Here is a 25948-nt window from a genome sequence, read left to right as displayed (position 1 = left end):
AACCCTCCTGGGTCAGGTTAAGATGCACTTTTTCATATTGGGTTGCATCTTACTCTGGGAATCATGCAGTAAAATGCTACACTCTTCAAGTAGGGATGGCAGAATCAGACTCTTACACAGTAATTTATACTTGTAAATCTCTGGGACACTGAAAAGAAGTGAGCATCACCATACCCATGTGGTACTATTACCGTTTCATAAATGAGGAAAATAGAGCTAGAAAGACATTAAATAACAACATGTGCTGGGAATCTGTGGCAGACAAGGCACTGGAACCCAGACTTGCACAAGACCTTCTTTCTAACCATGTTAGTTTTCTCATCAGCCATCACTTCAGCAAGACTATCCAGATCTTCTGGAATGGTGAATGATGCCTGAAACTGCACAGGTTGCTCAAAAGAAGTACTACAGGCTTTCCAACCATCTCCAATCTCATCCCTGTTCATGATAAAAATCCTTTGATCGCTAAGGATCAGTAAATACAGATTTGCCCCTTTGTATAAACTAACAGGCATCTTGCAGAGAAATGGGCCACTAATTTGGGTAATACATACCTGGCCTCCTCTTCTCTTTGGTCATGAGTTGCTGGACCTTTCTCTGTTCTTCCTGCTCTTCAATTTTTGCTTCTTTATGAATCTGCTCAATTGTCTTAGGGCCTTGATCTGCTCTCCGCGATACCCAGTTGCACTGTGAAGGCAGTAAACAAAGGTTTAAAAGAGCTCTAGGGCATTGCCAGGGAAGTCTATTAAGAGATTGCTGAACAAGGTGAGAATAAGGCATGCATTGTTCAACATGTAGCTTCTCGGTAATCCATCACAATCCTTAAAGTCAGCTGCGTGCAATCTCCTGCAAGTACCATCAGTGTGCCAAGTCTGCTAGGCAACAATATGTGGGAGGACATTTTCAGTAGTCCCCCCCACCCCATGTTGTGGGAAGACAATAAAATTAACAAGAGAAAAGTGCAGGAATAAACTGTTTTAACTGGAGACAATGATTTATTAGCTAATCTTAATAGCACAACACCATGTATTTGTTTCTGTTACAACACGGGCTGGGAAATTTTGTTTGTTCGTTTGCAAAGCGCTCCCCCCGCGCTGTAAGAATAATGTATCTGATGAAGGCCAAACGGAAATCCCATGGAAAGTGGTGGAACTTTTGATACACAAAAACAATTTAGGTGATTGATGTATTCATTAGACCCGTAAACCTGTACAGATTCATCTACCCCAAGAATAAACACCTGAGAGAGATGAATAAAACTTGCTTATTTCCTGACCTAGTTACAATCTGGTTAAAATTTGTGAATATATTACTTTAGGCTATGCATACATGTAGTCTTAACTCTGACTGCAGCCAGGGTAATGATAACAGTAGTCAGGGCAGCGGCTGCAAAACCCACTCGGGACCCTGGGTAAATATGGTGCTGCGTTTTGGGCTGCCATTGCCACACTGCTCTCAGAATCCAAATGTACTTGTTTAAAGCTAGCTCATTTACGTCTGCACAAGCTGCAATCCCACCTTTGAATACAGTATACATACTCTTAATTATAAACTAAAGCCTTGCTTATGTAGGAATCATTAGACTGATTACAACATGGGCAGGCCCCAACCCACACTGCTCATTTTGGTTCCCTTCAAGTGTTCTCGCTCAGTGTTATTTCTACAGTTTAGAACGGGACCATTTTCATCAAGTCTGGCCAAATTTTGAAACGTACTGACATGCGCAGATCCAAAGGTAATTTGCGTCCTCACACAATCGAGTTAATAGTATAGCAGTAATCAAAGTAACTAACCACGTTCTGGGTTTTCTAGAAGTGCAGACGGTTGCAGTTGTCTTCTTGTAACAAGTGGGGCACATTTTTGTCCTGCTTTATAGACAGCTCCCTAGCTATCTTTTTATAAGCAGCCTGGCTGATCATCTTAGGTCTCTGTGTAATGAATACCCGAGACGGGTGTCAGTTTGGCTCTGGGCACTCTGTTTCCTGTACAGACATTACAAGACAGCTGTCCACACTTTCCCAGAATATACTGATAACACAGAGGTGCAGCGATGCGGTAGGCACAGACACACAACACGTGACACGGTTAGGTTACGGGAGGAAGGAAAACCTACCCTGTGGACAAAGCTCAGCGAGTCGGTTGTAATCAGGCCAGATGAGCATGTCAAAAAATTGGTTACAAGAATATGGCTACAGTTTATACTGCAGACAGGGCCCAAACATGTAATGCAATTAACCTATTCAACTGCTGATCTCCTGGCCCTTTGTAAAGCAAGAGAGGTACTTATCTTTCAAAGGACCAGGGCACAGATTTTTCCTGTAACATTCCCCTGTTACCGTAATCAAGGAGTATTACCCTCATCCCAGAGACACCCCATTACCGCAGTGCCAACGACCATGCTTTTTGTTTTCTTCAGCGGGTACATACCAGCCTTAGGTCTATGACATCCTGAAGCATGAACCGAATTCTGGAGGACGTTTTCCTCTCTTTCACGATCTTTTCCATCTGATTAAAATACTGGTCCATACGAGGCTATAAAAAGAAACAAATGTCATCAGCATCCAGGAGGAAAATCAGAACGCTTTTCTACCAGGCAATTATTTTGTCCTCTAGCATTCTTTGATCGCTGCTGCAATACACTCTATTACTTGGAGATCTACACCTGTTTTCCCGCAAAACACGTATCGGGTTCTGCACAATCAGAAACTCAACTTGTGTGCACCTGAAAATGTGCGGTATGAATCGTGGCGACTTCTGTCTTACTCACTAAAAACCTTCAAAAATCCATTTTGATTATGTGGGCAATTTCTCACAGATGCACTGTGAAGCCCATCATCCCTTCAGAAAGTAAGGTGATCAATAAAAACAGAGCTGCCATGAACTATCCATAAAAATGCCATTTGCTAAAGCTTACAGCTTGGCCAAGGCAAAACCAGGTTTACAGTCTTTACAGAGGACTTTACTGTGGTCCAACTTCGCTATACAAACCATCAAGTATCAGCCCTCACCCACGTTGCAGTACAGCTGCTTTAAGAAAAGGAATTGCAAGACTTAAAAAACAACCAAAAAACCATTCAAAACCAGCAGAATCATTTTCTCTCTTATTTTTCTAAAAATCAATTAATTTTTGGTCACCAGCCAATCCTGGAAAATTTCGACCACCAACGTGCAGGTTTCCGAAAGTTGAGTGACAGAAACCAGAGATTCAAGAGGGAATTTCTCCAGCAACTTTAATTATAAACACACTAGCACTTCGGCAGTAATGAAAATATATAGTAAAATACAGCCCCCATTATTATTAAAAAAAATAAGCACAAAGGCACACATTCAATTGTGGTTTAATGACTCCAAATAAAGGAATGAATCTGTCTCAGAGAACGAACACGGATACACGATCAGGAGAGAAGACGACAAAGAGACGCCTTCGGTGCCGATCTGAACTGGATCCAGCTCCCAGAGTCACTGCCAGGACCTTTACTGGTGTCAGGGGAGCAGGTGAGAGCCTTGGAGTGTGATGCTGTTAGTGTGGGATTATATGGTGTCTTTGATGCTTTTAGTAAAAATAAAATAAAATAAAATAAAATAAAATAAAATAATGTTTACATGGATCGGCAACATGCTGTCTGACATGATTTCTGTTCCTACAGACACTCCACGCTGGCAGTGCCAGAGTTAACCAAGACATGAAGTGGCAGAAAAGTAGCTGAACTGGCAACCTCACCAGAAATTATGTTTTTCCTATATTCAGTTAAGGACAAAAAATGAAACAGTATCCACAGCTAATCTAATACGACCTCAGTTACAGCTCAAATCAGATACTGTTCTCCAAACGTGTGGAGAAAATTAATATCTTTCCTTCTGTCGCTTCTGCACCTATATCAATGATTCAAACTCTTAAGTTAACGCTGTAACACACTTTTAAATGAGCAAAAGAAGGTTTCTAAACATGGTGATTAGCGTTAACTGTGGCTTTTCTAGTCAATCTTACACAACAAATTTAAAAAGCTGTTTCTCTTAAGAATCACTGTAAGGATTAGGATTGGTTTCATTTGTGATCCCTTCAATCCACTGAGCTGTAAAAAGAGCTCTCTTCTAAGAGCAGCTGAAAACAATTAGCTCAGTTTGTTTCCAGAGTTTGGTCTGATTGAGTCCTGGCAAGCAAATCCGAGTGCCTTTTTCACCCCTCGCCTGGCTTGTCAGAAATACAAGCAGCCTGTAGATGCCAATGGAAGTTCAGCTCATACTTGATACAGCAAATTAAGTTTTCATCTATTGGAAAAGCAAGGGGGTGGGGAGGGGAGACAGTGGATCGGTGCAGTTGTGAAATGTGCCTTACCATAAGGCAGCTTGGGATCCCAACACAACACAACACAACAGTAAGATGGCAAAGAAAGCAATACAATCAAGAGATTTGCCTCCACCTGTGACTGCTGTGATACCGTGAATTTTAGGTCAGTTAACGTGTCTTGTAAATTTTAACATAAACGATTCAACATATTTCCTTTTGTAATGAACTCCACAGAGCAAAAAACAGGTAAATGTCAAGGTTTGTATTGTGCGTCTATTAAGATTCCATGTGAAAAAAGAAGGCACAGTGGCCACTTTTAGTCATTTCCAAATAACCTACAGCCTAAGTAGCGAAAAGAATTAAAATAGTTCAGGTAATGCTTAATGTAGCAATCTACGGGCCCCTCTACACAGTATATTTATGCCACAAGTATTCTGTTAACTGCAGCATAAAGTCAAGGGTGCTACAGGTGCACCCAATCTGAGGCATCAAAAAATGGCAAAGCAGTCATAAAAATGTTCCACATCTTGTAGAACATTTTTATGGCTGGTTTGCCAGGCGTCTGAAATCGGACATGTGGAATAGCTGAGGCTACCCCAGGGCCAGAGCTGACAGTCAGCGGATTGCTATCCCTAGGCGCTGATCTGCAGGCACCTGGCTTTCATTTTGCTGGAGCAGGGCGAGCTCGGGATCCTGATCTGGGGCTCCCCCTGCCCTGACAAGTAGGAAGGGCGTGATCTGGATCTGATCCGCTATCCCAACAATCGCTCCTTCAACGCCATGCGTGGTAGGAGGTGCGATCTGGGATTGGAGATCAGATCCCACAGTACCTTTAAATGAACGTATGCCAGGGGCCTACACATAATCTTTTAGAAAAAGGAAAGGGAAGGAAAGAGATGAAACATCCACAGCAGACAGCATGATTTCAGACAGCATGATAAGAAGTCTTACAGCAAACAGCCTGGAATGACAGCACCAAGGGCACAATTTTTCCTTCTTGCGGAGAAACTCTCACCCTGGCCACAAGACTCCATTTTACCTTTGCTTTCTCGAAGTCCAAGTCTTTGCCAATGGTAGTCAGCAAGCGGCAAAGGCACTCCAGGGACTCCTCATCGTGGTTCTTAAGCAGCTTCACCACACAGTCGTGCATGATGGCCTCAGTCAGCATTTTCAGTTTGAAGAGCTCGCCAATGAACTTGATGTTTCCAATGGATCTCCGCCGAGCCTTGTCCCTGGCCTCCTCTAGCTCATCCCGGAGCCGTGTCTTCTCTTCTGACTGCAAAACACAGGAAGTTCTAAAAAGCATGCTCGTGGGAGCCACGCCAGAGCGAGGGATCCTGGAAATGCCACACTCAGCTAGTTAGTTGCTGCATTCGCACCTCTACCCCAAATGAGGAAACACACCACCATAAAGGCTTCAATTACTGTACAGAGGTCTTCTACAGCACTGCACCCAGCCACAGCACTGCAGGGAATCAAGAAGTCTCCAAGTACCAGTTGGCGTAAGATTTCATTATCAGACCTCTAGATTTCATGAAGAAACTTACAGCAGAAGCAGCTTCAAGTTCCTTCTGCTTCTTCTCAAAGACATCATCATCAGCTTTGTCCTTTTCAAACTCCTTCTGGCAACGGTTCAGTAACAACTTGCGGAAATTGACTGTGCTCCCGGGCTTGTCTGCCATGGGTACTTTCAGCTGAATGCAAAAGACAAACACAAGGAACAAGCCTGACTAAACCTTACACACACAGGACATTTTTACGCGCTCGGGTTACTTTTTATCATGCATTTAACATACAGTAACACCAGTGTGCAAAGCAACTACAAGTTAAGGTTCTTTCAAAGTTTCTACTAGAATTCCAGAGTTTTTGAGGTTCACAATTCAGAATAATCTGTGAATAAAATTTATTTGACAACTTGCCAGCGTCAAGGCATAGAAATTTCATAGGATCCTTCTTAAGAGACATGATTTAAGCAAATCATTAAAAAGAAATGGATTATGCCCTTTGCACGCATTCTGCAGCAACGGTACACTGAGACTGACCATTAACCGTGTGCTCTCCACGTACATTGTGAACATATATTACCAACCGTTAACAATTCACATACACAGGGTAGCTAAATATTATCAAGTCTACTAATCCGCAGAGTTCATTTCAGAAAGGTTCCACCTGGGGACAGCATGACACTAATGATAAAAATAGGGATCAAAACGTTAGGAAAATAAGGATCATTGTTCAGTCTTTTATGGATAAAAACATGCTCGCATTAAGTTGGGTGATTTTGTTCTCCCTTATCTGGCCAGAAGCTTTCTGATGCCTGAAATGACTTTCCTGGAGGCAGCTTTTTTTGTCTGTGAGCGACAAGACATACTATTTCTGATAGGATTAATTTTCTCCATCACTACCCTCTCCTTCTGTTTTCCGTCCTCCTTTTCTAAGCTTTCCACCTCTTATCCCATCCTCCACCTCCATTTTCCTCTCTGTATTTTCAGTAAGCACTGACTCTATTCACTGATTTTCAAAGTTTTAATGGCCGACACCAGCAGCATGACTGACGCTTAACATATGGGCACTTGTCATTCTGCCAACAGCACAACCAGGGCTTTCGGTTGTAGCCAGGTTGATCTGAGGACACAGGCAAGCAAGGCTCTTTGAGTAGATGTGATATCTTATTAGACTATTTATTACACTATTAATTGGTCTAATAAAAGATATCACATCTACTCAAAGAACCTCAAAAGCATGACCAGGAATTCTTGACTATATCGTTGGTCATTCTACACGAGGATAAAAATCCTAATGTGTGATGGGAATCGTGTGGATATGGCATCATCCTGTGTCCTTCAATGAATTCTGGATTTGCTGTCAATTCCAACGGGGTCTTAGGCTGTATTATGTGTCAGTAATGTTTCTTTAAATCGCCACATCAGGATGGCAATTGCATTGTCCTATAATACGAACGAGCACTGGAGCTGCTATAAAATATTACAATAATGTTCTGTGCATGTTTTCATTTGAGTCGGTACAGACATGGGTCAGATACCTACTTTATAGTTTAAAATTTGCCTCAGAACAGACTTACATTATATATATATCAACACCCTGTGTCTATTAAGAATAACCTGCTGCAGTTAGTATAATACCTTTTTATATAAAGCATCATAAACAGTGCAAAAGAGCCACTATACATATAATTGAGAGCACAGTCAGGCATATAAAACCATTAGCGATAATGAGGCTCAAGACAGAAAGAGTAAATCGACCGTCAGAGCTTGTGGAACTGGAAGTTTGAAATGTTTTTTTAATTGCAAGCTAAGCAAATTTGTTCTGGAAAGGAGGACGAGAGCGTGGATCTGGCACTCCATAGCCCTGCTACCACAGATTGGTCCTTAGGGCCACACTGCAATTTAACGCTCGATTCTTCAAAAGTGCTCAGTGCACAACAGCAACAAACTCTGCCTGTGAGGTCAGCACCGCTTATCTGACTGTCCATACAGACTATACACAGGTGTGAACACTATTTTGTAATACAAGATATTCCTAATTAGACCAAAAAGTTCCATAACAAATACTATGGAGTCTAGTTCTGCCCCGACATTACATAATTTCCTTCTTTGTTCAGGAGAAAATTTACCCATGGGAATTTCCTATTTGATGTCTGCTACTTACCGTCACAAGACATCTACACATGTTTGCATAAGCAACAGAAAAGCTGGGTTCATCAATGGCTTTCTCGAAGACCAGGTCAATGACTCCTTTCAGCCTCTCTTCTGTGTCTACCGTCAGGTCCGTTACTTGTTTCATTAGCTGATTGAACATCTGCGGCGTCAGCTTGTTTAAGATGCTTCGTACCTTGCGGAACAGCTCCTAAACAGGACGGGAAAGCAGTAAGCACTGAGTGCAGAATACAGGAACAGCATATGATAGTGATCTGGACAATGAACTAATTTGCACTTTAACAGTGAACAGAAGAGCTTTTTAAAATACATCTTTAAGATGCCAAGTCATAACAAGAAACTATCTCCCAGATCTGAACATACAGTACAATCCTCAGACCAATCCTTAACCAGAGATGCTATCTACTCCGCAGGAACACTGCATCATTGTGGTCATCAGCAGTAGCAGATGGCTTGCTGGTCCGGCTGGCCAGGTGGTGCCTGCGTGGCAGCGCGGGATGCTCCATGGCGGTGCTCAGTCCCCACCCCGCCCACACGTATCCCCAGATGCCAACCCCTGGCTTAGACTATTCTTCACACTAAACCAGTAGTTCTCAACCTCATTAGACTCAAAAGGCCCCTCTCAAAATTGACAGCTCTGCATTTTCACTCATTTTTTGACTACAAAAAATAAAAGAGCAATTCTTCTGTTGCAAAGAACTCAGAAAGACCACAGCAAACCAGAACATTTTTAACACTACAGATTCCCATTTGAAATCTCTGGGTTTAAGCTGGTGAATCATGACTGCACACCTAACAGTGCTAACACTGCATGGCACTCTGCAGCCTCCCTGAAAGGATCTCAAGGCACCTCAGGGTGCTGCGGCACCCAGGCTGAAAATCGCTGTAATGAAAGTTCAGCACATTTAGTAAAAGTCAAGGTTTTGCACAACAAGCCTGCAGCTGGCACCAGAACAAAATCCCACTGTACTCCAAAAATATTCCAGTTTACCCTCCCAAGTCTGAGATCCGAAACCGTGCCACCAAGCAAACATCCCCACCCGCGGCGATGCCCTCTGAAGGGGTGGGGCCGAAACCTACAGAGGAATTTTCTGATATAATGGTGTTGGCTCGGGCACAAGTCGGCAACAGGGAAGCTCGCTGAGGAATCTTAGTACTGCTGAGGCTCAGAGCATGCATGCAGTATGAAAGGGGATGAAAAGGCAGTTCTGTGCTGGGAGCTTCAAGTTGTTTGCTTTCAAAGTCAAGACAAAAATAGTCAAGTAAACTGGCTGCAGAGAGGTAGTAGGTTGTCTGGTATTCCCTGTCTGTACTCACTTGACATCAACTGATACCATTTCAAATCTGAGTAAGATTAAAAACCAAAATGAGGACAGAGGAGAACTACATTTCAAGCTGGACTTCAAAAGCTCTGGGCAACACCCCCTGTAACAGCAGAAAGACCAGAGAATGCCACTATAACAAGGAGAAACCACCATCTTTCATTTGATGGGAAAAAAAAAGGTGGATTAGCAACTGCTGAAATTTACCCCCAAATTTGCCAGCGCTCACGAGACGTTTTTAGTTCTCACCTGGGTCTTGATATTTTCTGGGTCCTCGGCTTGGCTGTCTCTTTTCAGGCTTGGCTTCCAAGCATTCTCTGCTTTCTTCAAGTGGACATCTTCTTTCACACACACAGTGATGATCTTCCTGGGCTCCCTTCTCTGGCCTGGCTGAGATCTCCTCGGTCCAACATTCAACAACTAGGACAAAAATATTCCTTATTATATCCCCTTTTACACTCTGAGTTCACAATACATGCTCCAGTGCTCCAGTTAATACCTGCTGGTGGCAACACAATCAATCAGCAATGTACATGGCTACTTTTACATTTCCCTCTCAGCCAACGAACTAGTGTAAAGGAGAGTTTCTCTCTTTTTAAGGCACACATGCCAGACACATTCTTCTCCCAGGAAGCCATCGCCATAACCGATATGCAATGCCTGCTGCCTATCAGACTGCATTTTCTCAGTCCTGCAACACTCCAAGATCTTTGTACTCTGGAACTGGGTGCTGCTGGCCGCAGCAAAGTCCCCCCAAATGGAAACTGTTTAACTAAGAAATCACCGCAAAGCATGTTTCAGGGCCAGGCAGCCCCTATACATCTATTTCAGACGTACACGCTCAGACTATTAAGTAATACTTTTGGTAAATCTATTAGCTCATTTTTAACTTTTCCACTGAACTTTCTCTTAAACAACAAAACCATTTTTAAGTTACACGAGTTATTAAAAGTGCTCTGAATGGCAGGTCATTCCCAACCAACATCTTAGGCAAAGGTAGTCACAGCTGACAGGGTTCAACTGTTCTTAAACTTCACAGCCAGAAGAAGAGAGCGTAGAGTTTTTTTTGAAACATGGCTCCCTCCACTCCCTTCGGAGCATGGCCTGTTCAAAGCTACACACAGATGCTGCAGATGGCACAGAAAAGATTTTCACCATTTGCATCAGTGATGGGGTAAAATGCACACGCACAAACCTCTCACCAGGGTCATCTTTGGCCTCTTGACTGAACACACTGGACGGTGCACTACCCAAGTTTTATTTTCCCTCTGACCACACATATGTTCGAACATATTTGTCAGAAACACCTGAACTCAATGTAAAATGACGTGTTATGTCAACAGTCCTTTAAATGCTGGTCAGTGAAACATGTTTGACATTTTACTGTGCAGTAAGCAACTTTTAAATAACACACAGTGGCTATTTTTAAAATATCTCTGTTTGACCGAGTAGTTAATCCACACTAGGGAAGCAAAACCATTTGAGTTATTTAAATGACTAAACTGATTACATGAAAAAAGGTGCCTGTGAGCAGATGCCTTGCATGCCAAGTGCAGCCAAAAATACATTTTGGCACAGTTAGAAACCCCGGAATATAGGAGCTTATAATAGGAATTTTAAATACTTCACTTTGCCAGAACAAACGGGTGCTGCTGATGAAAGAGAATCAATATACTAATTGTCACTGCTGGGGTTTCATTAAACGATATGGCCAACAAAATAAAATGCTGTCAAAGGATAATGCTCTCATGCAGCTACATGCTTTTTATGCCAGGACAAAGCGCTGCAGAGGGCAGATGATGCAGAGAGTTAGTGCACTAGTTTTTTACCTAGGGAGACTGCAATCAAATACCACCTTATAGCATATGTGCAAGTCAAAGTCTCATCCTACGTCCTACTTGTGCACACCATAAATACCACACCACTGCACAAGTCAGCCCTTGAGACTGAAGAGATTAGTAAGCCAGTACTGACCATACACAGCACTTGCTAGCATTATGCCTTAGTGAACTCAGTGCTGTCCCCATCACCCCAGTTTAACAAATACCAAAAGTTCACCTCCATTTTCGTTTAATGACTTTCTCTAGATTGACACTTGTGTGACACAGCAAAATCTGTCTCGGAGCCCAGGATCATGACATTCGTTTGTGTCGATCCACAGCCAACGTTACAAAGTACTCTCAGCCTTTCAGGGCCACGCTAAATGTGTAATACATACGACAGAAGCTTCCCTTCCCCTTCAAGCCAGAAAACTAAGCAGAAATTAAACAAACCCAACCCCGAACTCCCGCAACTCTGCACAGAAGCTTTCTGATGCCTTTTCCTTTACAAAACTTTGGAAAGAGATGGACTTGCAATGTGCCCTACATGAAAATAATTTGGGCTATTTTAGTCCAGTGGCATCGGAGAAGGAAGTTTGTAAACCGCGGGCCCCTTCTGGAAGGCAGCCAGCTAGCAGGTCCCTCTCTTTTACACACCGGGGCGGCTCTAGCTTGAAGGGCCTTCTTGATCTGCAGCTGTGGTAGAAAGGCATGAGGGTCAGAAGTGTCAAATAGGTTCCAAAATAAAGGGCTTACAGACACTTCCTAAACAACGTGTCTATGTGGAGCCAAGGCATTTCTTTAGCAACAGCTCGATTTCCATTACAAAAACGAATGATGCAGATGCCATTGCTCTGTCTGATGGACACTGGTGCAACGGAGAGGGACTACAACGGCTAACTTCATGAAAACTGATTAGTTTTGAGAACAGCTCTTTGAAGGTCTAGAGGAGCAGTTTTAAAACTAGCCTTTACATTTGTGAATAAGCTGGTCTCAAACGGCTGAATGCTTGTCAGCTCTTAAAAACACTCAGTAAAAAGTTGTTTCCCTAAAATGATTAATATAACATTAAAATATCACTTAGACTGTTAGCTTTTTGGGAGCTGGACCATTTTGTTGTTCTGTATTTGAACAGTAGCAAGTATGACAGGGCCCTGGTCCATAGCTGGGTTATTTGGTGCTACCATAATGCAAATTTATACTAATAACTGTACAGTGCCTTCAATAACAGTGCTCCCTTTTGCACCTCAGAAGCATTTTCCATCACGGGCTCTCAAAGTCCTTAAAAAGGTTAATTAATTCTTATAGGCCTCAGAGAAAATTGTGGCAGAATTTCAGAGATTTACCCAGCTGAGTCAGAAAGGGAGCAATAAATCATCTAAATGGGACTCCAGCGCTTTCTTTCTGGTTGGGCTTTTCTGTCTTAGAATGTAAACAGAATAATTACTCAAAAAACATTCGGAAAACCAAAGGAGGAAGCCTGCTTCCCTTTGTATGCATTAGATATACTCTCTTGTTGCACAATTAAGTCCCACTTGTTTCTGCGTTTTTCAGTTTTCTTCTGTTCAAATGTGTCTATGACTTATCTCCTTCTGCACTGGTTTGTTCAAGATTTGCTCTTTCTGCAAATACTCAAATTAAATGCTTATTGAAAAGCAGCAAAGAAAGCTAGAAAATGAAAAGTAAAAAAAAAAGGTTCTAATTTGTCAACGGCTCGTTTGCTATGAGCAGCTTGACATTATTTCGGGGCAGGGATTAAGCAGTGGGTTTTGATGGTTTATGGGCATGGCCTGTGTGAGGATGGAATGGTAGGAGAAGACATACAGCATCAATACAGATTTTGCTGTGCTTTACAAGAGGGAAACATTTGATTTTGGTGGGCTGAAATCTGCTGCATCCTATAATAAATAATATTATAGGATATCCAGTTTGTTACCTTTAAAAACGACCCTAGGAAATGCAAAGGAACTACTCTTTAAAGGCGCAAATGTAAGATGTATGTTATGTGCCAAATGCTCCAAATGAACGGGGTAAGCAGGACTTACCTTTTCTCCCCCTTTCCACAGGTCTGCAAAGTGCAGACCCACCGCGGATCCCGCTCAGGCCAACGTCCCAGCATGCCCTCTGCTGGTGATGTCCCACCCACCACTGAAGAGACTGCCTAGAGGGGTACAATGCAAGTCTTGTTTTTTTTTTTTTTTTTTAAGCAATATTGCACCTTTTTGCAAAGTTTTCTTTTCCTCTTATTCTTTATAAACAATCCAATTACGAAAAAAGAAAACTTTACAACAAGGGGCAAAAATGGGGGGGAAAGGGGAGGGATTTGGCTTACCCCCATCGGCAGGTTCCTCAATGGTGGGTGAGACGAGACCAACAGAGGGCATGCTGGGGTACCACATCGAGCCAGAGAAGGCAATCCAGGGTTGCTCTGCATTTTGCAGGCCTGCAGAAAGAGAAAGACCGATGCTGAAGTTAGTACAGCGCCTAGCGTCCTGCGTATTGTTTATTTGAGGCATTCGGCACGGAAAACTAAGGTGTGAGGCACTGGTGTACAACCTGCGGCCCAATGAGGAGTGTCTAAACACAGGAAGTGATGTCGCCGGCAAACAGCATCCAGCCTTCAGGGCTGAGTCATCATGTTTTGAGACTAACTGCAACACTGAAGCTATTCAAAGACAAAGACACACATGCACACATCCCTGAACTGGACCATTGTTCACAGTACCGCTTTGCAAAATGGAAACATTACAGCTATTTCCAAGTCTGAATCAAGTCTGCGGCTTTGCATGCTAGCATCCTGGAAAGCTGCTGACTCGAGAGCGAACGCTCTTTGGAGAGCTCTCTCTCAACAAGGAGTTTTAGGATAGATGATCTTCCCTTCTCTGCTTCTCTCCCTCCTCAAGACGTCATTTCCCTATCCAGTTGCTATCTGCTCCTCTTCAGTTCGCTTACATCCACCAGCCACAGATCAGTGAGGAGTGGAAATGTAAGCCACTTCTTATTGCACAGCTGAAGCATGCAACGAGAATACAGCATAGCTAGCAGTGAGGTGGAGCAGAGCTAAGCTGAACCTTATTTTCAATCAGTCACAGCAACCTCAACCTTCAGGTTGCAGCTGGTTTGGCCCTTGTGATGAGACATCGCTCTTTAGCCAACCACGATCCAGGGACAAAGAAAAGGAAGGAGGAAGAATCAAAGGGAATTTGTCGAATTCAGGAGGCAGGGCAAAACAAAATAAAACAGTGGTAGCAAAAATGAGGAGGAAAGAAATCAGTATAAAGGAAGAGAAAAGAGAAAATTAAGTTAATGAGGCAAATGGAAGGAAAGAAAAGGAAATGAATAAATGGGGGGGGGGGGAAGAGAAAAGCAAGAAGACACAACAGCTTTTTCCTAAATTAAATATATTTTATTTGCATTTAATATAAATGGATTTCTGTGAGAACGTGCACTGACACGCAACTTATACAAGTGAAAAATGCCCCTGCATATTAGTTGCAACCCCCAAGCCCTTGATATATAGCCCTGCTAGTCCTCAGTGCAACACAAGTAGTGCATCACTGCCATAAGAATGAGTCCGAAGCATGCATTTTCAGATCTCTTGCAAGTAAGAAAGGGGGAAAAAATAAGATCAAATCCATCCAAGTTTAATTCTATCAAGTGAAAAGCTCTCTCAATGATTTTTTTTTATCCGCTTCAATATTAGCACTGAAGGAAAGCTTCAACTCCTATTCTGTCTAAAGCAGAATAAGCAAATTATCTAAGAACCTAAATGAAGCTTTCTTCTTATGAGATCAGATTTCATAGTCAGTGAGGCCAGTTTTGAACTTAGCAAGTTTGGGGAAAACTCACACTTCCAGATACGCCCCTTCCACCGGATGCTTGCCTCCCAAAATCGGCAAAGGCTGGTGTGAAATCTGGTCCCCGAGGCAATATCCGAGGGTCCAGAGTTCTCACTGGCAATTTTGGCTGATTAATCTGCATGGTGGAACAACAATAAACAAAGCACCTGTTAAAACATTTGTGCTGTGACTGTTACAGACGCATGCAGACAGTATGCAACCCCCTCTCTTCCACCGGCCAGTTACATGTAGGGATAGGACAGAGGTTAATTCTTTGATGTTTTCTATCAATACCCACAATGACTTATTACATACATATTTCATTTGTGCCCCGTCTTACACAAGTGGGTGTTACACAAACAGACAACAGAGGCTAGGAGAAATCAAGAATGTGCCAGGGTTAGAAAATGGGACATGACAGAGAGGATATAACAATGGCTATTAAGGCCTGCAAAACAAATGTCATAGTCCCAGTACAGAATCACAAACCTGTTGCCTTCCCTGAAACCATTATCTTTCGTGTTAATAAGATAAATGGCTGATCAAGCAAGGAAAGCTCCAAAGAGGGCGGGGACGGGCCAGCTAGTGTCACAGAAAACCGGATAAGAAGCTGGCCTCCCCGCGAAGAACGTGGCTGTTTCACAGCTTTCAAAGTCCTTGGAAAATATTTGTCCACCACAAAAAGGACAGGTAATTTGATTCACGCTGTAATTAAAAGTACTCTGTTCTGGTCTGCTGAGTGCATGTAAAGCTACCTGAAAATCAACACGGATGTAGCCAAGCTGGTCTTAAAGCTAGCTCTTTTAAAACAATAACCAAGAGCTTTTTTTAACAGGCAGACAAAGCAGAAAAAAAAAGGCAATTGTGTAATGATATTTGGATAAAAAATGTAATCGTTATGACGTTCTATGGTCAATCAATACAATCCTGCCTAGCAAAGTGAAGTTTTTAAAGAAGCTAATCTGCACTTCATGATCAGTGTTCATTCAATCAATCAACCCCAGCTACATCCCCCTCTCATTTTACAATACAGGGCTGTCCAACTGGTGGCCTTTCAGCCCTGTGGGCCCTGAGCTCCTGGTCTGGGCAACACTCTCCTGCTGCCGCTGAGGTCTCCAGGCTCCCTTTTCCTCCTCCAGCTTCTGCTTCCTGCCCCAACTCTGGGACAGGCCAGGGCAGGGGGGCACAGGACTCTGCTGCTGGGAAAGCCTGCACAGAGCTGCCATGTGGCACAGCAAGAGAGGCCCCTGCAGTGCATGTGGCCCATCAGTCCTATTGCAATACACTGCACTTTTATTAACTGTGACTTTAGACAAACAGTGCCCCTTTCCATGCTGACCCACACACCAGAGACATCAGTTTGCATTAGACTGCTATTAATTCCTGATGCCCAGAGCATGTGTCACGGGACCAGGAACCTGGTTATGCTCCTGGCATCTGGAAATTCAGATGCTTTAATCCTTCAAAGATTAAGTCACTCTCTCAGCCCACCCTTGCCCAGTTAAGTGATTCCTCATACTGAGATCTTTATTTCTTTATAAGAAAATTTGCACATACCTGTTTTATTGGGTCTCCTCTCACCTTGTCGAGGACCACATCGCTTATGGGAGGCAGCCCTTCTGGCTTCTGTATACATGCAGGCATGAACTGGAAGTCCAGCAAAAACTCCCTATCATACTGCTTCTTTCCTTCAGGATCCACGGGTTTCCACTGCTCTATAATGACAGAAGTTGACTGAGGTTCACAGGCAACAAAGAGAGCTTTGCTCCTGAAAAAGTACGTAGTAGATAAACCTAAAGGAAAATAACTTTGGCTAAAAAAAGTTTTTATTTTCACTTAGAAACAAACAAGGCTGGGGAGGGGGAAAAGGGGCATGGGAAGAGACTCCCATATCCGATTATTAAAGCATATCCAATACAGTCAACTCCAACACAAATCTGAACACCACCATGACTTAACTTTTGCACGTGCTTCTAGACTGCCTAAACACAGTCCAAATCAAGGATAGTTTTATTATAAATAATCAGCATCAGGGCTAAAGGAGGCCGGTTCTGAAAACGGAGCGATGAAATGCTTTGATACTTGAGACTCTACGCTGGGAGCGAGACAATTCCCCAGCAGCTTGGAAATGTTTTTCTTTTTGTCAGTGTTTAGGGTAAGACAAATGGCAGAAACGAGAGAGACCGGGGCAGTTGCAGATATGAGGAGGCGCGCTTGAGGTTTAAAACTTTTCACTTCTTTAACTATGGCTTTCTCAAAGGGATACAGCTGATTGTGGTGCGGAGAGAAAAGTAACTTGCCTGCCCAAGAACAAAGCAAAAACCCACAGCCTTTGCAGCATATAGCAAATTAGCATCTCGTAGCCTGGAGCCATGATTTTCTCTGCTGGCTGCACAGCTTGTTTGAAGTTAGAAAAGAAAACAGCCACTTGCTGAACAGCCGGGTTGATTTAGTTAGACCCATAAATGGGGAAGCGCAATTTTATCTGAAGCAAAACATCTGTAAAATAGACCTTATTTGTATTTTACTGCCACTGAACTGCATTGCTTTATGTCCTCCCAGTCCATTGGCCTATTCTAATAAGCTTTTCTTCCCTTGGTCTTTCTACTAGTTCCACATTTTATTCCTTTGACTCTTGAGTTTGGAGGCTCTGGTTTTAAGCATCATTATTCCACAATAAAAACCTCCAAATGAGAAGTTTTAGTAATTGGGAAAGAAAAGTAAGTTATTATAAAACACAGTTTTTATGGTTTTTCATCTATAGACTTCAAAGTGCCCTACACAGAAGTTATTGTTATTCCCCACATGGAGAAAGCAAGGCCAAAAAAGTAACTTAGTGGGCCAATAACCAGGTCAGAAGGTGAGTCCCAATCCAGCAGCACCTCCGCTGGACACTTCCTCCTTACTTACAAGTGGAGGAATGTTAAGAACACAGCAAATGGTCATCACACGCGCGCCCTCCCTTGGAAATTTGTTTAAAAGGAATTGTAGCATAAGAAGCAGGCGTTTGGCAGAAAAGGCAAAGGCAGGGTTTCTGTGCCGGCAATCGTGGAGCACAGAAGGAGAACTCTTCCTGCAAGCTAAAAGGCAAAATCTGTAACTTTGAAAAGAGAAGGTCTAACCATCTAAAGAGAAGGTTTTTGTGTCACCTGCCAGGATCACCTGGCTTTCCAAAGGGATGCATTTGGTTTATTCCTTTTAGGGGCTAATGAAAGAACAGCCAAATTTAGGCTGTAAACTGCTCCGGATCCGGAGGATCATTGACTCTTGATGCACATCTGATAAATTACAGGTTTACTCTTAGTCCCGTTGATCTGACAAGCAGGCAAGCTACCATACATAGCTAGGTGGCTTTTGATTTTTGTTGACAAAAATCATACTAGGCTAGCAACAGAATGACTAATTTCTGAAAATTAATGCAAGAAAAAGTTCCTCTGATCTTTAACAGAGAGGAGCTTGAGGAAGAAGCAGAGTAATCAGACAGCAGTATTCTTGCTCCACTCTGCCTCTTCTCTTCTGCATGCATTCCTCACCTATTTACTTTACACTTTATATTTTTAGGCTCTCAGAGAAATTATTTCATTTACATGGAAGAAGCCTCACCTGAAAAATAAATCCCCTGAAAATTTGTACCAGCTAAGAGTAAAGAGCATGTCTCATGATCTTTGCTGGAAACAGACGACTACACTGCAGTTCAAGCTACATCAGTTCAATATCATCATTAACTTAAACAAACCTCAAGTACAGCATATGTGGTGCTAAGTACCAAGAATATTCTCGTATTCTTCAAACCCACTCTGATCATGCCATAATACACTTGCATTCCACAGCCCGATTACAGCTGGAAACCTGGGACTGGACTGAACAGTAACATGCAGTATTTCTCTTCCTTCAGTTAGCACAGACTCCAAAAGGATCATCTTTCCTAATTAGGAACAGTTTAAAAACGGAAGGTTGTGAACATCTGGATATAAGTCAGGGACTAAGGTCAGACTATTCACCCCTTCTGGTATTAAAATCTAAAAAACTGTAGTCAGGTAATTTTTTAAGCTATACCCCTTGCTTTGTTTTTTTGTAGCTAAATCCTGTAATGTCAGCTTTTAAACCTATTTCAAATAAAGATCTGCTGGTTTACAGTACAATAGAGCTATTAAATAAAGAAAGAACGAACTCATTGGTTCTGTTGTGCGAGTCAAATATAATTATACCTCCTCAAATCAGGGTTTCTAAAGTTAAGAAAGTTCCTTAGATCGCTCTCAACAGCCAGCCACGTTTTAGCTAACTCACAGTCGCTAGGATCATGCTGAAGCCATCTATACTCAGACATGCTATAAATTCAAGCAATCAGGGATTTTCTTCTCTCACTGTTTTTCTCTAGTCTTGTCTTCTCTTCTTCACTACCAGAAACAGAAAGTGACATTTTTTGTAACGTGTCCTCCCAGAAACTTTTCGTAGGGCTGTAGATTAGCAAAATCCCACCAGTGCGTGATATTGTAAAATGAAATGTGTCCCCTAGCCAAGTCCACCACTTTCAGTCCATAAGGATCCTTCTTTCCTTAATGAGCATGCAGCATTCCCTACCGGCTGTAACAGAAAGAGAAAGGCAGAAAGGCAAGCATTCGGGCAGGCTGGCAGGTAGGGTTTACCTGGTTTATACTGGTATACTGGCCCTTCCGTGGAACCTTCTGTGACGCCCGAGTTAGCATCAGGTCCTTCACCCTCTGACACGCTCTCAGCACCATTACGTACAGGCTCCGCTTCCTGCTCTCCGTTTTCTTCCACAGCTTTTGTTTTTTTAAGTTCAGAGGGGTCTCTCTCCAGTTGAAACCCATGGCTCATTTTATCCTGCTCAGATTCAAGTACTTTGTCACCTGAAAGTTCCTCTTCTACTTTAGGCTGAAGTACAAGCCAACAGAAGTTATGATTAAAAGCAACATCCTTTCTAAAACATTCAGTATGAGAAGTGGCGACGTACTACAAACAAGAGCACATGCACTCATCTCAAAAACGGACAGCTAAAACTATTAACACATGGAATAATAATAAGGTCCTTTTGCTTTATTTAAATATTGCCTGAGAACCCATCAACAATTAACAGTGAAACTGGAAACCCTGAATCTCACCCATCGAGTCCCTATGTTGGTAGGAAACAATGGAAAGAACCAGTAACATCTGTACTATGCGCTGGGCGACTATTAGGAATCTCAACCCACAGAGACAGGACTACAACTAGTATGTAGGGGTCCCTTCTTTCAAAGACAACTGCCTTATACAAACTAGAGACTATTCTAATACATAAGGCTAATGTCATATATAAGTACATTTTTAGCTTGCTGTTACTTTTCATGAAAAATCTCTATATATTTTCTGCTATCTCTAGCTGTTAATTTTAGAACTCCCCCAGGCACAGCCTTATTTTGATTACATATAGGAAGATGTAGGGAACATGCTCTTCTTGGGAGATGCATGCATTTGAACACATCCATCCATTTAAAGAATATTGCAACTCATTCCTGATGCTCTACAAGGGACGTGTGAATCCTTTCATTTCCTGAAAGGATTGCAGTAAAAAAAGTATTGTTCACAGAACAGAATATGTAAATTTGCTAATTTTTCTCTACCTAAATTCAGCATTAGTGAAAGTGCCAAAAGTCCTAGAGACTGAAGTCTACTTGCAAGTACTGAAAAACCATATGGCTTGTGTAAATTCTTTGCCCATGGAACCGGAGGTGACTTCAGTTTCCATGGATCATTAGTCACTGACCTGTTGAATAAACTGCTACGGTGGCCAACTGCGATAGAACCATATTTTGTAGGGAGAGCGTCACAGGCACCTACCCACTAGGAACTGGATGGGCAGCACGTAATTACGTATGTATATACAATTAATATGCAACTGATGTGCAATTAATATACAGGAGTGAGAGCAGGTACTTGCTGACACAAGGCATGTTGTTCCTGTTACACCCACTATCAATCACACACCGAACAAAGATTCAAGATTTACTCTACAAATCTAGACAGCTTTGGGGCAAATTGTTTCTACCGTGGAAGAGTGTCATTCACGATGGTCGAGTTACAGGAAAATGAAGCGAACGACGACAGAAAGCTGTGGAATGCACAGAGGGTTCTGGACAGGTTAGTTTGAACAGCAAAAAGGTCCAGAGACAATGTGCAATTCTTCTCTATTTATCTCATTTAGCTGAGTTCAGGCAGTTTTTTGTAGTTGTGCTGATTAAAGACAGTTTTAACTGATTTGAGCACAGTCTTTATTGCTACCTCCCCCTTTCCACAGCCGTTTCTAATTCTAGATATCCCAGGTCATTTAAAGCAACTTAAAGACAAAGGTTCGGTTCTAAAATATCATCACACGACGACAAACAAAAAGAACATCCTCGGGGCTCCTATGTATCTTTATTAAAGGCTCATGCCAGCACTGTACTTCACATTAGGCTTCAGATCAGGCTCGAGCTGTTCCTCACATTAGACTGTGTAGCGAGCAGTTCAAATAACAACATTCCCGTAATGCCACAGCAGCAGAAGTTTAATTTTGGTTTGATTAACTTTCACGTTACCTCTGCAAGCTTCCGTTTCCAACAGATCATAAACAATTCCCTAATGCAGCAGGACTCTGCCCAGCAGAGCCTGAAATATTTCAAATGATTTACAACAGCACATAACACATTTTAACAAAAGAGGAGGAATCAAAAAACAATATTAAAAAAACATTTAACACTATGAATGACTGTGTAGAATAGTGCTGGCAAACAGTTATTCAGGCAACACTTGCTAAGTCGGAGGACCGGATAACTACTAGCGCTACTGTACTGACATTAAACCAACCCCTTGGGTCTAGTCTGTCATTCCCTGGAGAAGCAGAGGTTGAGACTGCTCTCAGAGTAACTCTAGCCATTCTTCAGTCTCCCGTCCCCCTTGGGACGCATGCTGGAAGGGAATAATGATGACCAAGACACAAACCGTAAGGACTGGGAACAAATGTTTAGGGTAACAGTGGAAATAAGATATTATTGTCTAAAAAGTAGTGAAAAATGATGAACAAGACAGGTAACTGCACCAGAAAAAGAATCAACTTGGCTTATATCACTACACTTGGGAATACATACTACCCCCTGCTTTTTACAGGAGCTAATGGGAACATATCCCCTGAAGAAGCAGTATCTCGCTTCTCTACCTTCAGCACCTATGACGGAAGATCCCAAGCTCCTTGCCCTCCTGCCCCAGCCACAAATCAGTGTCGCTGCCACCATGGAGCTGACAGGGCAGAGCTGATGTTACGTGGAAATGTGGCCAAAGGTAACGAATTGCAGATACTAGTTTAAGTAGTAATCTGAGGGAAGAAAACCCAGCAAGACAAACTACAGGGACTTACTGCACTCATGTTATATTATTTTAAAGTTACTGTGCAAAGGATAAGAAGTTGCCCTCAAACTATTGGCAACAGCTGCATAACTGTTTCCTACACCAAGCAGACAATAATCTCATTGACCCTAAGAGACTACCACGGACTTTTCTGGGATCACATTCTGCTCTTGAAGAGGTACTGCAACAGCCCAAATGAAGGCATCGAGAGCTGTGTGCACTTATCCAAGGACAACGCGTGCCCCTTCTATGGAGAGGAGCCCATATCAGACTACCAGTAGGAAGGACCTCACATGAGTGCAAACTTGAGAGAGATCAGGCAGAGGGAAATCTCTTTGACTTGCTGGAAGTGTTCTTTGTTCCTGTAGCTATTCTCAATATGCAGGTTTGCATGTAAACTTCCACTCTCATCTCAGCTTCTCCTCCCAACTTAATTCTGTCATGAAGACCTAGTTCTTTGTTTATGACATCACAAATACGTCATTGTGAAGAGCACAGGTATGCCCCGGGCACTACAGCAACCACTGAAGCCCTTTACTGAGCTCCAACAGGCTCCAAAGGAAGAGCTATCCAAATCTTCACATGAATGACAATGATCATGTTGTGGACCTGTAACTGTGGCGTAGATATAAACTAGGCAAAAATGTAAGCATCTTTAGTAGAGTAATAGAGACCTTAGCCTAATGAAATCTGTTTGAAGTAGTGTGAAAAGCATCCTAGTTTGCCCCGTCAGTTGAATGGGATGCAGTGAGATGTCTGCAGTAGTCTTAAAAGAGGGTTACACCACCCTCAAATCAAGAAATAGGATTACACTGCTCCTTACCTCTGTTTCCGCCTCTAACACCTCCTCAGTGGCTTGGGTCCGATCTTTTGGTTTCTTCCACGTCTTTGGTGCAGTTACAGCTGTTTGGGCTGCAATACAAGTTTATGCCCATTACTTGCCAAAACCAACTCATGCTTGGAACATTCTGGTCCTGGGAAGTGGCTCCACTCTCTCCTGAGCAATGTTTTCCAGCATTCAGAAAACTGAAAGCAGTCAAAGCCTTGTGCAAAATTAAGATCCATGCGATTACTTTTTAGCTAAAGGCAGTAATGCTAAATGGCCAGGGAAACATTAGCATGAGACGCAACTTGTTTTATGAACTGCTCTATCTTTTAAAAGTACTTTACCAGCAAGGAGTTAACTACTGGTATTATTACAATGTCTGCGTGCTTCATGCAATGCAGTTTTTTGAAAGAATTACGTTTGGCGAGGACAGCGGGGTTATGCGTTGTACATTTTTCCCCCAAGAGCGTTCTAACATTTTTTTACTTGCGCTTGGATGGCAACTCTAACTCCAACACCTTGCTAGCAATATGCTTCTCCTGAATTGTGTCTTTAATAAAGGCCAATTATTAACCACACTTTTTAAAGCTTCCACTAGCCAGTTGGTTCAGTGAAAATAATATAACGTATTTACAGCCGTTAACAATCTCGTCTCCCCATCAATTTTCATGTCAGTGAAAGAGAGCATGTAGAATATTAATAACTGAGACAGTCAAAATATATGAATTCAAAATCTGCAAGACTGCTTCTTCTTGTTTGGGGTGCTAATACATGGAATATGTGTGCGCTTCCCTGTGTAAGTGTGAATGAGGTTGCTCAAAGGCTTAAAGGTAAGCATGTACAAACTGCTACTCTGCTTTCTAACAGTAGCTATGGAGTAACATGGCACGCACATCCTTTATTAAAACTGAGAGATAAAATTAGAAGAATTTAAGAGCCAGATGAATAAAGGGCAGTCACATATTAAATATGTCATAATTAGATTTTTAGTTGCTGGCATTTGTTCCTGTTGGCAGAGAGGAAATAGGATTAATCAAGTTCCTAGTGCCCCAAAAGATGCCTGGGCGGTTCAGTGACATGTTAACAGAGTTTAGCTTGAGGGAGACTATGGATTTTGAGAGGCATCATCTGAAGTCTGCAGAAATCAATACAGTGAGCATGCTGGTTAGAAGATGACGTGTCACAAAATGTACTTTCACTGATACTGAAATTGTCACTTCCCCTCTTTAATATTACATAGGCAAAAAAAGGTCATCTATATTCAACGCTACTAAAAGAGGGGTTTGTCATTCAAGACAAGCTCATGAAACAAAGGATCCAAACGTCGTTTTCTATTAATATAACGCATGATGAAGCTGACAACAATTTCAGTCTTAAACACCAGGAGTAGCTGGGTGAATTTAGAGAAAAATCACCAGGTACACCCACTGTGACAAGCTCAGCTTTTTAAGAAAAGCACTGAACTTTTATACAGCGCTTTTCAGTCACAGAGCTCAAAGAACATTACAAAGGATGGGTAGTTTCACCATCTTTTTAAAAAATCTTTACAGACGTTGACACTGAAGGACAAGGAGATGAACTGGTTTGCCTAAGGATATGTAAAACTTGGAAAAATACTGCCCGGGTGCATCCGGCTCCTGCGCCCCGCACCTCTGGGCCCGACCCCGACGCGCTCTACCTCGCTGCTCACGCAGACACCAGCCCTGCTGTGCTCCCCTCGGTGTGGACATGTACCTGAGACCAAACTTATATCACTGTAGTATAAAAAGAGACAAGAGAGGTCCAGTTGCTAGCCTGATAGTCAACCTACAGTAACCCTGTTCTCTTCTCCCAAGTCTTGCGGCAGGGAAAACGCTCAGTCTTGACTCCTGTGAGAGGGGATCAGAAATCGGGTACAGGAGAAATGAGCTCTGTGACATTTGGACAGAAGAAGCTTCCCTAAAGGCAGGTCCTAATGTGTTATCAGAAGAAAAATTTGTTTCTCATCTATTCCTCATATATTCATATATATTCTCATATATTCTGGGCCATCGTGGCTACTACAACACTGCTCTTGCAAGAAGTCGTTTCACCCTGTTCCTATGCTCCTCAAGGTGTTTTCTACAGCATCTGTGGGACCCTTACTGAAGGGCTTCCCTGGCAGTAGAGCTGAACTTCAAGGAGTCTTTTGCTCTTCTGCGTTCCCTGGCTCTTGAAAGCTCCACTTCAGAGAGATCAATTTATTATTTCTTCTTTCATCCCTATCATTCTAGTTATGAAGGAAAAAAAAAAAATCACTTGAGAAAAGACCTGTAAGAATTCAATAATAAAAACAACCCTTCCTGGTTGATGTTTCATAACAGCAGCGAGGGTTTTACGTACGGCTTTTTATGGGTCAAGCACAGACTGACTTCTTCCAGTAAGGGCCCGTGGCTTTGCTTCAGGGACTTTACCTCACCTGGTCTTTATCTGAACTACAAAAGATGCCTTATCGCTTAAACAAAACACACTGACTGAAGGCAGAGCGGTCCCCCACCGCTCCTCTGATAGCATCTGGAATTTGTTGCTGCAGTACAGATGACTGGGAATTCATTTTTAAGCACAAGCTCTTGCCCTTTGTAGATAACAGCTATGTCAGTCCTTAAAAAATTTAGAGATACTATGGGCATCTTTGGAGACATGGAATATATTGGCTTTAGAAAAAACAGATCCCCAAACCAGTCATTGTACCAAGCATTCAGAATCAACACACAATTTGCAACGGCAAGCTGCAAACTCAGGTACAACACATAGCTTGCAGTTTAAAATACTACAGGC

At 42.4% G+C, this 25948-nt stretch overlaps 1 protein-coding gene across 12 annotated transcripts in view; it reads right to left on the bottom strand.

The window, feature by feature from the left end:
- EIF4G3 (eukaryotic translation initiation factor 4 gamma 3) overlaps nt 1-25948 on the bottom strand; it is a 174717-nt gene that overhangs the window by 23099 nt on the left and 125670 nt on the right. For 9 of the 12 annotated variants that reach the window (XM_059716601.1, XM_059716602.1, XM_059716603.1 and 6 more), the window contains 11 exons: nt 23150-23238; nt 19593-19842; nt 16504-16661; nt 14957-15082; nt 13440-13550; nt 9537-9707; nt 7958-8155; nt 5836-5982; nt 5328-5564; nt 2428-2532; nt 555-687 (listed from right to left, as the gene is read on the bottom strand). In XM_059716601.1, the coding sequence (XP_059572584.1) occupies nt 555-687; nt 2428-2532; nt 5328-5564; nt 5836-5982; nt 7958-8155; nt 9537-9707; nt 13440-13550; nt 14957-15082; nt 16504-16661; nt 19593-19842; nt 23150-23238 (1725 nt within the window). Of the gene's footprint in view, nt 1-554; nt 688-2427; nt 2533-5327; nt 5565-5835; nt 5983-7957; nt 8156-9536; nt 9708-13152; nt 13269-13439; nt 13551-14956; nt 15083-16503; nt 16662-19592; nt 19843-23149; nt 23239-25948 lie in introns of those variants that run through there. The other 3 variants (XM_059716605.1, XM_059716611.1, XM_059716609.1) reach the window with 2 other exon arrangements.

This window comes from Alligator mississippiensis, chromosome 13 (assembly GCF_030867095.1).
Source record: "Alligator mississippiensis isolate rAllMis1 chromosome 13, rAllMis1, whole genome shotgun sequence".
In the NCBI taxonomy this organism is placed as follows: Eukaryota; Metazoa; Chordata; order Crocodylia; family Alligatoridae; genus Alligator; species Alligator mississippiensis.
This window is presented reverse-complemented; position numbering and strand designations above follow the sequence as displayed.